Source organism: Stegastes partitus, unplaced genomic scaffold (genome assembly GCF_000690725.1).
Source record: "Stegastes partitus isolate 25-593 unplaced genomic scaffold, Stegastes_partitus-1.0.2 Scaffold2576, whole genome shotgun sequence".
NCBI classification, from domain to species: domain Eukaryota; kingdom Metazoa; phylum Chordata; class Actinopteri; family Pomacentridae; genus Stegastes; species Stegastes partitus.
In genome coordinates this window covers 55,209-67,419 of record NW_007580307.1, presented here as the reverse complement: position 1 = coordinate 67,419, position 12,211 = coordinate 55,209, and the positions used below count along the sequence as shown (strand labels likewise).

Here is a 12,211-nt window from a genome sequence, read left to right as displayed (position 1 = left end):
ATTCATTCATTCATTCATTCATTCATTCATTCATTCATTCATTCATTCATTCATTCATTCATGTGACTTAATTCAGACTGTTTTATGCTTATGTTTAATTCATTTTTATCTCTGCAGCACTGCTGGGTGTGCTGATGTCTACATATAAAGTTTATAACAGCTACACTGTGTTGCTGCACTGTATAAATAGTTTCCAACAGATCCTACTGATTAAATTGCTCCAGCAAAGGCTTAATTTTTAAATCGTTAGCTCTTGAAAATGGAAGAAAGTGCAACATTTTCAAACAAGGTTGGTACCGTAGCCTCAAAAGTTCATGTGAATACGTATGTGTGGATGTAATCAATATTTCCTGCTAAAAAGAATCAACATTTTAGGTACTTTTGAGACTTCTGGCATCAGTAGATCTTGACTTGTGTTTATTTTCACATGCCAAAATGGTGAGAATAGACTAATTAAGACCAGAAAAACTGGCAACAAATCTCCATATGGACCAATCTACAAACTGTTGAGAATGACCCCACATCAACATCTGGTCATTACAGCAACAGCCTGGAACCTCTGTGTGCCATGTTACATATTTAATCTAAGTGTTTTCAGTTTGAGCCATTAATGGTGGTTCTATAATGCAGGTATGAGATGTTATTAATCACATTTTGACAAAGATGAGGTACAAGTTGACCCAAAAAGCTGCTGCAGGGTTTCCCACATCAGAAAATGTGTTTTGAATGTTCCATGAAGGTTTTTCAAAAACACTTTGTGAATACTTTAACAATAGTGAAACAACTCAAAGTCATTCAAAATGTTATTTCATTTAATTACCAGTAATGCAACAAGAGTAAAAGTGTTATTTGTGTAGAGGTTTGTATTATTACACATCTTATATTATAGGATTATAACATTATTATTACAGATGCATTAAAGTTGCAGCTTGTTGATGTAGCCTTTATATCTTTATCCGTAAAAATGTCCCATACTTTATAAGATGATGACATGTTTTGCATTCAAATATATTCTCCAAAAAACAACAAACGAAAACCCCCCTAACCTTGATGATCATTTCTTTTCACTGCCTTGACTTCAGCTTATCAAATTTTCCTTTTCAGTTATTTAGTTTCATACTGAACTTTTCAAAAATGTTCAGCACTCCTTCGGTTTGCTCACAACGCAAGCAGCAAAAGCAGTTTTCAACTTTCATCCTGAATGTGTGATAACAACCCAGCAGCAGCAGCAGGTTCAGCTTCAGTTCACAGCCTTTAAAATGAAACTAAAAAAGTATTCAGCTTTCTTCTACTGCTGGAGTCAAATTACTGTCTGATGCAGTGAGGTTTGAGTTTTTAAAAGCAGTAAATGAATGCAAACAGAACAAAAACTCACCTGTGTGGCTGAAATACGCAAAATCAAAGAGAAAGAATTGAAACAGCTGCTCATGTGTCAGCAGGCTGAAGAAAACAGAACAAAGCTGCAGAGTGCAGGAAGTGTCTCTGCCGGCCGCAACGCGCACACACACACACACACACACACACACACACACACACACACACGGATACATGCAAACCGTAGCACAGGCAGCAGTTATCAGCAGCAGCTTGTGTTTGTTGTAATGAAGTTGAGCTGAGGTGTTGATCAAACCCTACAGTTCTCTGTTCAGTGAGGAAAACATATTATTTCTCCACTATGAAAGCTTTTAGATCTGTTTACACAACATTAGGTCTGTCAGTGGTCTTAATGAGGAGTTTAATATGAAGCCTTTCCACCTCCTGAAGCTGTTCTCTGCTCTGAGCTTTTGTTCAGAGGCTGCTCAGAGGATCCTTGATTGTTTATTGGTTTTTGTTTTTTCCCCTGCTGCTGCATTTGCTTTTGACTCTTTCATGTATTCCTAAATGAAGAATCATGGAGGAATAAGAAACATCATTCCTCTGGGCTGAGAAATATAAATCAACCTTCTCCCCTCCTGCACAGGACTCAATCAGTTTCTTTGTAGTCTTTCTGCATCTCTTTGTGTTTGTTTCACGTCCCTTTGTGGGCATTTTGTGTCTCTTCATGATCATTTTGGGTGCATTTGTGGTCATTTTGCGTCTCTTTGTTGTGTCTCTGTGGTCATTTTATACCTGTTTTTGGTCATTTTGTATTTGTTTGTGACCATTTTATGTTTCATTGTGGTTATTTTGCAAATGTTTGTGGTCGTTTTGTTTTTCTTTCTGGTTGTTGACATCTTTTTGAGGTCATTATGCGTCTCTTTGTGTGTCTTTTTCGCCATTTTACATCGTTTAGGATCATTTTGCAACTTTTTTTTAGTTGTTTCACATCTCTGAAATCCTCCCATCCTTCCTCTTTCTGTTTATTTTGTGTTTCTTTTTGGCCATTTTGCATCTTTCGTTGTTTTACATCGCTTTATGTCTCTCTGTCATTTTTGATCTGTTTGTGATCAGTTGATTAAACCGTCGAACTGTCACAGCTCTAAAACTATCATTTCCATGCATTTTCCAACCTATGAGTAATGTTAAAATCACCTGTTTTTGAAGAGAGATATAGTTAGAGATAAGCTGTTGAACACGATGACACCGAACCCCCAAGAACATCGCTGGACTCTGCTCACACTGAGGAAGGAGTCTGCAAAATATTTAATAAAGTGAAATGACTCTTTTAATTACTAGAATTACTTTCATTTGATTCAGTAACAGGTAGAAAGTCTGGAGGAGATGCAGTAACTTTATTTAAACCCAACTATGTGTGCCGGGAGTGAACAGGAACTACAGTAATAAACGCTTCCTCCAAGCTTCAGAGAAGGATGTGAATGCACTCACTCTGGATCCAAACTTGTGGAAGGGAGTGAAACCTGTTCTTAATAATGATGCATGCAGGGGGTGAGCCAAAGACAAGACTACAGAGAGGAGACCAGGTCATTCTAATATGGTGCTATTATAGAAAAAGACTTTAATTCATAAATCATGTTTTTTGATATTTAAAGGTCTGGTTTTAATACACAGACAGCAAAAACATCAGACCAGCTTTCCAACAGAAGCCCACCATTCATGCTAAAGGATGACTTGACCTGTCATTGACTGTAAAACACTCTAACACCACTCAGATGACTGCTAGATGATCTGCTGATTGAAATTCACTGATTTATCACTGAAGTGAAAAAAGCTTCAATCTGACAGAATCGCTCTGATTCATTCTTTCCTTGTCTGTTTCCTCTGCATCGCCTCTCATCTCTTCCCGCTTCTTTTCAGTTACCCAATCAGTTTGAAATTCTCAGGGTCAGGTTCCTATTTTTGTGCATCACTGACTCATGGGCGAACCTGCACACACGCGACCGTCCCAGCAGCAGCAACATCACCACGACTTGTTCTGGTAAAAAACAATGTGGTTACAGGCGCTTTCTTACCATCACTGTGGAAACAAACAAAACAAGAGAATCACAGCACTTGGAAACCTGACAAAACAATTTACCAAAACACAATGTTACCACTGTTACGGTGGGAACGCACCACTTCACTGAGTCACTGAAGGGGATTACTGGAGGCTCGTCTCTCTCAGTGACAGAAATGGTCGAGAAGAAAGTTTGTCCTGATTATAAAAAACAACAAATTCATGTAAAGTCACACAGATTACATTTCTGAAGATTTAAAGTCACAATTATGACAAAAAGGCAGAACTATGAAATAGCATAAAGAAACTCAAAGTGACGACACAAAATCACATCCACATCTACAGTGATTAACAAATTAGGCAACCTGTCTAATTTATTAAGCACTGCATATGTATGTAGGCTACCAGCATCATGACGTGCTTTAATGCCACTCAGCTCTTGACATTTTACCATTTTGAACAGGAATGAGGAATTTCAAACTGAATTCATTTTTTTATACCCAAATCTGAGCCCCTGGGCTTCTCTGAGAAGTCAGAAATTAATCAAGCATAATATTCAACCACTAAAGCTAATTTTTCTGTTCAGGAATGCAAATAAATAATAATGTGCTTTACTATTTCTTATGTTTTGTTTGTAAAACAGTAAATCTGAAAATGCATGGATAACAATAACAGTTATATTCTAGCATTAAAAATATCATTTTGGTTAAAGAGCTTCTACATACGGGTCTATTACCCGCTACAGAACCATAAGAAATGATTGTGGTAATTACCAATGCTGTTAATTTAGGGCAGCTGTGGCATAAACCTGACATTGGGTGACGGTCTTATGCATTTGCTGAGCTCTGTACATGTTCCACAGGAACTTATATTCTTACTTTCATTCTAAGTAAATATTCAACATAAAGCAAAAACAAACACAAACACTGTTTTAACATTAACAATTATTTAATTACATCAAATATGAAAAACACATCCACAGTGTCTGATTTTACAACCGGAGGAAAAAAAAATAAATCCAAACTTGGTTTGTTCCATTCATGGTTGTCTTAGCAACAGGTATTCACTTCTGGTTGCCATAGGAACAGCGGTTGATAAGTTAAGGCAGGTTCTGAATTTAGTTCACTAATTAAATCAGTCATTGTCTTCTTATAAACTTTGAAACCAGACGGTCAGTCTTTGTAGAACTGTGTTTGTTTACAGGCTGACACGTGAAGCTGCTTCTGCAAATAATTCATGAACTGTAAAGAAAACAAGCGGCTTCGTATTTTGTGGGAGTTTTCCTGCTTGTTTGGGTAAAGCAGTCATTAAAAAAAAAAGTGTTGAAAGTTGAGGGACAGTTGCCTCCTCCACTGGTGGAGGTGGAATGTATCGGTAGCAAAGCATCATGGGATGGGAGAATGGAGGGTGGGCGTATAGATACAGATCTTGTTTTTCATTTTATTTGGACCAGCATTCAAGAACATGTGGAAACTATAAACTGGGAAGAAGCTTGAACAGAAATAGTGGAGTGCGTCTGATAAAAAAAAAGTAGTTACTGATCATGTTTGTATTTCTAAACATCACCAAACAAAGCAGAGACTCTCCATCTTTGAACAGCGAAAGATGACATTTAGAAATATTTATTCTGGTACATTTGAGGCTGAAGAAGACGAGCTCGATCACTGTGGACGCCCTGTGTTCGGTCCAAATGTCCAGCGCGTTTATTCATTCATTCATCTTTCCAGACTGGGGTCGACCTCACGTGGTCGGGGGTCGCTGTAATGTGTGTGTTCATGCGAGTGTCACTGCTCGTTCTGCTGTGTGTCTGTGATGGTGGACACGGCGCCCTGGCCTTTGCTGACGTCACTGATGCACGCCCACTGGCCGTCCATCGACTCCTTCCACAGCGTCACCTGCAAACAGTGAATAGAGCAGCAGTCAGAGGCCGGTTCAGCATCACCAGAGTATCTCGTCATGATCAGTCGGTCACATGAAGCTGGTTATTAAGTCGGTAAATTGTTGGCAGATGACCAATGACAAACATGGACAGGTCTACAGCTGCGTATTTCTCACAAAAAGAACAAACTATAACCTTAAAACCAATACGAGGAAGTAAAACTGGAAGACAGGCTAAAAGAAACACAGCAGCTGCAACCAAAACCAGACAGATTATCTCTATCACTGCCTCGTATAAAGGCACGATCAAAGTGAGATTTAACCATATATAAGTTGTTTACATGTAAGTGCAAAGGTGTTCAGTAAAGAGCTGGGTCTTTAGTCTTTTCTCTCGTCCCCCTCAGAGACCCTTTTCCAGCACTGCCTGCACACTGAGCTCTGAATGATCTTTCAGGAATGATGATGCAATTTTCCAAGAGAGCTGATTGGTCAATAGAGAGACTGTGTACATTTGCACATTGTACCTTGTTGTCTCCTCCAGAAACAGCCAGTATATTTCCAGTAATAGACCAGCTGACGTGCCAGACCACATCGTTGAATTTGTGCAGCAGTTTGGCTGTCCAGGTGTTGCCTGCAGGGTCGTCGCACGTCCAGATAAACACACGTCCGTCCTGGAAAAAGAAGAAGAAGAAGAAGGTGTAAAAACCCACTTCACTTTGGTGAGGAGTTTTTTTAGGAGGCTGCCATTAAAATATCAAATTTAACACAACACTTCTGTGAGTCTTTAAAAACTCAAATGTAGCCTGGCTAGGATAACAGATATCGTGTAGATGTGTAAATCAGCCTTTTTAAAGCCACCTGCAGAATTTAGGGGATGTTGTCTTTGGCTCCATCTAGTGGTACACGTGAGCAAATGCAATTTTTTAGAAGCTAAATAAATAGCTGACAAGGAGGAGGAACATGACTGTTTAGAAACATAACGGATGCTGCTAAAGGGCAGAGTATGTTGTAGAGGTCAAGTCTTGACATAAACCACATATCTGATCCCTTTAAGTCCATGAAGCCTCACCTGAGAGCAGCTGGCGATGGTGCTGGTGGGAAGACCAATAGAGGGAGCCCAGCCGACGTCTCTCACCCAATCACTGTGAGCCTCAAGCTTCTGATCCTCCTTCCACTGACCGTCCTCCTCTCTGAGCAAGACACAAATACATTTATTAAGGTTATTGCTGACATCACATAAAAGAAAGTGGGACAGAAAGTCTCTCGCCGATAACTTACTTCCAGAGTTTTACCAGGTTGTCACAGCCTCCGGATACGAAGCGCTTCACGTAGTTTGGTTTCTGTCCTGATGGCTGATCGATCAGGCTGCCTGGAACTACAGCGGGAGCCCAACTCACGGCGTTACAGCCAATCTGCAGCCAAATTACAGCACAGCGTATAACAGCCGACATACACGACACCAACAAATACAATGGCAGTGACGCAGATTTCTTCTCTGAGTAAAGCCGACATTTCATGTCTATGCTGCTGAGTGCTGTGTGTCAGACTCACAGTGTGTGCGTTGCTGATCTTCTTGACGTCCCACTGCTGATCTCCGGTGAATGTGAGGAGGGAAATGGCTCCGTCAGAGCTGCCGCAGGCCAGAATCAGACCAAAGTCATAGGGACCCCAGCAGACAGAGTTCACTGTAGACACACAGGAGCAGTTAAAAACAAGACCAACATCTCAAGACACAGTCAAACAATTTTACTTAGTTAACAAGTCAAAGACACTTTGGGTATTGTGAAATTCATACAAATAAAATAAAACACAAAGCGCGTTACACAACAAAAAGAAAGAAGAAGAAGGAAAAAAAAAAGATACCCCTCATCTTTAAATGCCCCCTCCCAAATCTTTCCTAAAAAACAATTGCAGTACCATTGAAGGACTTAAAAAATCCCACTATAGATAAATGCAATAAGGAGCAATCCGAGGCAGAATAAGTCAAAACATTCAGAATTACAAAATAAGACGACAATAAAACTGTAAAGTGTTTAAAGACAGATTCAGCAGACTGAAATGTATAAACAGGCGAAATAAATCAATGCAAATCAACTAAAAAAGTAGATCTTGAGTTTGCCTCTAACAGTGTTAACTTCTCTGCTGCCCTCAGGTCTTTAGCTCCAGAGGCATGGTGCATCAAATAAAGGAATTTAGTTCTGACTTTAAATTAAAAGGCCTCTATCAGAAGGTTCTGCCAAATCTCCAGAACACTATTTCTAAGCAGAGAAGGAAGAAAAACAGCTAGAAAGAGAATAATAGAATGCTACTGAAACCAGACATACTCCAGAATATGGGGCCTGGCCATTACACAATGGTTTATCATGAAAAAACTGCTATAGTGACGTTAAACTGGTGAATTATTTCAAATAATATAACTGTTCTGTATCTGCACATTCACTGGGTTAGGCTGCAGCAAAAGGGTTATGCAGCTGACACCTGCAGGGGCCAATGAGGAGCCAAACATCTCAAAACAAGGAAATAATGGCGGTGACACAATATCTGTGATTTGGAAATGGTCTGGATTTTTAAAGCTGGAAAAGCAGCAGAAAAAACGCACAGCGGAATATGTAGTTGGCCTGTGCTGACGAAGTCTGCGGTTCCAATCCAGACTGTTACTACAAGCAGCTGAGCTCACAAACAAGCCTCTAGTTTGACTGTAAAAAGCAGCAGCAGTGCATTGTGTTTGCCTTTTCAACTGTTACCACGTATGATAAGAAGAAGGCATTAACATAAAAGTCAAAAATGTTCTATCTTATACATGGTTTCAAAAAGCTAAAGGAGCCCTGATACTGACACTCCTAATAGGTTGTCTAGGAACAAAATGATACAGCATCAGTGGTCTTAAATGTATACTACCCCCCATCCTTCAGCAACTCCACTGGCTCCTGGTTAAACATAGAATCACATACAAAATCCTTCTGCACACCTACAAGTCTATTCACAACCTCGCCCCTCCTCCATGTCATCACTCCATCCTGTTCGCTCAGATCCTCTTCCCCCACCCATCTCTCTGTACCCTCCGCCCATCTCAGCACCATGAGCACAGAGCTTTCAGCTGCTCTGCCCCCCAACTCTGGAACTCACAACCACCCGATCTCCGAAACTCTGCCACCCTCCCATCTTCAAATCAAAACTTATAACCCATCTGTTCAGACTTTCATATTCCCTATAACTGCTCCACATTGTCCCTCTCCCTACACTATTGTATGTTGTTTTTATCCTTTTATCATGCCTGTATTTTGTTTTCTGCTTTTCTGCACAGTGTCCTTCGGTGTCCAGAAAGGTGCTTTTAAATATAATGTATTATTGTTATTATTATTATTACTAATGCAACTTATCAACACAGATCAATATAAGTTAAATATCTCCCAAGCTGACCAACACCCAGACGTTTCCTCTAACCTGCCAGGGAGGAAAACTGGATTTTGAGCTTGACACTGTGATCACGCTGAGCTACTGACCTGAAGACTCATGTCCGGTGTACTCGTACATCTTGTCCCAGGCTCCGTTCTCCTCCTTCCAGATGATGACTTTGCGATCGTAGGAACACGAAGCCAGGATGTTGCCGAACATCGGGTGAGCCCAGGCTACTTGCCACACGGGACCCTCGTGGCTACACAATATAGACACACAAAATAGGATCCAAATAGAATTAAACATGTTTATGTAAGACAAAAACAGTAGTTACAGGAGACAGACTTTGTTAGTTATAAAACTGAGCCACCACTTTCCCAACACAAACCAGAAAGAAGTAAATAAAAGCCAGTTGTAAAATGTTATTTAATGCATTTTACTAATTTGCAGAGTGAAATAAACTGAGCTCTTTGATTAGCTTTAGTCTACTGGTTTGGTTTTTCAGCTTTGGTTTCTTACCCTCTAAGGTCTGCGACCAGAATCTGCCCTCCGTTTCTGACATCAAAGATCTTGACGGTGCGGTCAGAGGAACAGGTGGCGAGCCGAGTCCCGTAGTAGTCCATCTGGGCATCGTGCTGAAACAGACACAACAAGAAGACGTCAAGACCTGCAGTGTGGGAAAAACTCAAAAGTAACATGAGCAGACACATTTAATACTGGAAGACAGTGAGGGCAGCTGGTGGCACTGTGAAAATATACACATTATCCTGCTGAACAGACAGTGAACTGCGGAATAGTTACCATTAGCACTAGAACAATCAGTCAACTCATCAACCAAAAAAAATCAATTATCAACCATTCACAGATTTTATTAATTGTTATTTGCTGGGCGTACATGACTGCACTCCAACCGCTTCTAGTTTGTTTGATTTCAAAACCATTGTGCTTGTTTAGGGAGGAAAAATTAAGAAAATTGTGTCAGTACAGTCAGACCTGACTGTATCAGTTCTGGAACTTATGGTTTTTAACTTGCATTGCACATCCTAACGGGCTTATTAATGTCTTAATAAAGATGTGATAAGGAGAAGATTGCACAAGATTTTTCACCTGCCACAATTGTCTTTTTTTTTTTTATTCATAAAATGAAAAGTAACATATGTGCAAAGGGGCTGCAAGGTGGCTCAGTGGTTAGCAGCTAGAAGATCCCCGGTTCGTGTCCAGGTTTGGACCTCTGGGATCTTCTGCGTTGAGTTTGCATGTTCTCCCTGTGTAGCGTGGGTTCTCTCTGGGTTCTCCGGCTTCCTCCCACAGTCCAGAAACATGCTGAGGTTAATTTGTGATTCTAAATTGTATGTAGGCGTGAATGTGAGTGTGCTTGGTTGTCTGTCTCTAAGTGTAGCCCTGTGACAGACTGGTTACCAGTCCAGGTGAACCAGCCTTCACCCTGAGTCAGCTGGGATAGACTCCAGCCCCCTGCGACCCCAGTGAGGATTAAGCGGTGTATAGATAATGGATGGACGTGTAAAGGCTCATCTTAGTGTGTTTTCTACAGCTGTTGTATTTACCTATTTTCACCATAAAATCCACCATCTGCAGAAGTTCGCACAAACTATTACATTTAGTTTACCAGGAAGAATCAGACGTCATCATTTCTGAAGAGCTTATAATTTTAATAATTTTAAGGCTGCAGCTTATTATATTATTTGATTTCTTATCTGTTAATCTGGTTGTGTGTTTTGGCATAGAGTGTTGTATGTCTATCAGGTTCCAAGTAAAACACCGTGTTTTAACTGACTGGTTTATTTTACGGACAACAGAGACAAATAAAAGCAGCAAATCATCTTACTAAAGAAACCACAGACATAGAATACTACACGATGAACTGATTCTAAAATAACTGTAGGTAATATTCTGTAGGTCGGTTCTGACTGTTATGCTGACATGATAATCAGCTGCCACAGTGTCAGCTATCAGCGAAGGTTATTACACATGACAGTGGCTGCATCGACTCAGAGACATGTAACATGACGCTATAAACATGCCAATGACATCTATATTAATGTGACATTATACTGACACGTGTATTTGAGCTAATTAGGAACAAAACCTACATTAATATAAACTGAAAGCTGACGTTAGCATCGATAATCCGCTACTCTGAGCTGAATGAAAAAGGCGTAATACTTACGATCATGTCCTCATGGGAGGTGTCCACCGTGTTAATAACGGAAACCTAAAACAAGCAAACAAACGAATCAACTTAAAAATTGCACTTAAGTGAAGATAAACTGGAGATTAGCCTCCTGCTGTTAGCTACTGTGCTAACGAGCTAGCAGCTTGGGCACGTCAGCAGCCAACAATAAACATCAAAAATCACAAATGTCAGCAAACAGCTTCGCTCACAGCGTAAATTAAAAGTTAACAGACTCACCATGACGGCAGCGAATGGAGAAACGCTCCAGAAATGTGTTACTTATGCTTTCTAAAATGAATTAATAAGGTCCCCCAACTATTCCGACGTGGCAACAACTACAGGAGCCGCTTCCCACCGAGTGCCACCACACCTCGTACCGGCAGAAACGACACAAGCACAGCAAAGGTTCCGTTTTCCAAAACGTGACTTTTCCCTTCATAAACTACCGTTAGATAAATATTATGAACTGAGAAAGCAATCAGATGAAATGTTCAAGATGTTGAGCAAAGAAATAAGATAATCCAAATTGTGAATAAAGACACAAATAAAAGCTAATACAGAACGCATTTCCATTTAATGAAAAAATGACATTTTCAAAATACTTTTTTAATATATTTTGTTTTTATTTTTTAAACTTACGATCAGATATTTAGGATTTATTAATAATAATCCTTATATGTACAGCACAGTCAAAAACAATAAATAAATTTTAAAAATTCTATGTTTATCACCATATAAATGCTATATACTCAGTAGGGCTAAAGAAAAACATTGATAAATCTTACATGATATAAGCCAGACTAATATTTTCCTGTCCCCCTTTATTTGGCAGATATTGGTCAGATTGTATATGCCAAACAAACAAACAAACAAACAAACACTTGTGTTTTGAATTTAAAGCCCGAAGATAGTTTTTATTGTAAACATATTTGTTTTCTTAACGTAAGTCGAGAGATTGCAACCTTTTTTGCTTTTCGTCTTTAATTTACATTAAGCTCAAACAAAGCAAAAAGTATAAATTATTAATAACAATCATTTATTGCAAAACAAAACTGTTGTGCACAAATATTTTTTCTATTTTATTTTATTCCTTTTTCATTGTCTTTTAGTCTTTTCACTTGATTTTAATGCCAGTTTAAATTTAAATTTTAGTACTCACAGAATGCTTTTTCTTTTGAAGAAGACGACTTATCAAAACTATTACACCAATAAAAAATAATGCTGACTGCTAACGGAAGTGCAACCACTAGCTAATTCTAGTTAACAAACCAATTAAACATGAAACGCGGTTCACTTCCAGATTTCTAACTATGACTCAGCGGTGAAACTTGGTGTGTCCACACAACGGCGCCATAAACCTGGAACTCTTC

General features: G+C 39.4%; 1 protein-coding gene across 1 annotated transcript; it reads right to left on the bottom strand.

Moving 5' to 3' along the window:
* Nucleotides 1-4,776: 4,776 nt before the first annotated feature.
* Nucleotides 4,777-11,208, bottom strand: sec13 (SEC13 homolog, nuclear pore and COPII coat complex component). Its single transcript, XM_008305652.1, has 9 exons — nt 11,079-11,208; nt 10,836-10,880; nt 9,167-9,282; nt 8,755-8,906; nt 6,803-6,936; nt 6,530-6,663; nt 6,321-6,441; nt 5,776-5,922; nt 4,777-5,268 (listed from the first exon to the last, which is right to left on the bottom strand). Exons 1-9 carry the CDS (start codon nt 11,079-11,081, stop codon nt 5,158-5,160), a joined length of 963 nt encoding a protein of 320 aa, XP_008303874.1. The 5' UTR covers nt 11,082-11,208; the 3' UTR covers nt 4,777-5,157.
* Between the last annotated feature and the right edge of the window lie 1,003 nt (nt 11,209-12,211).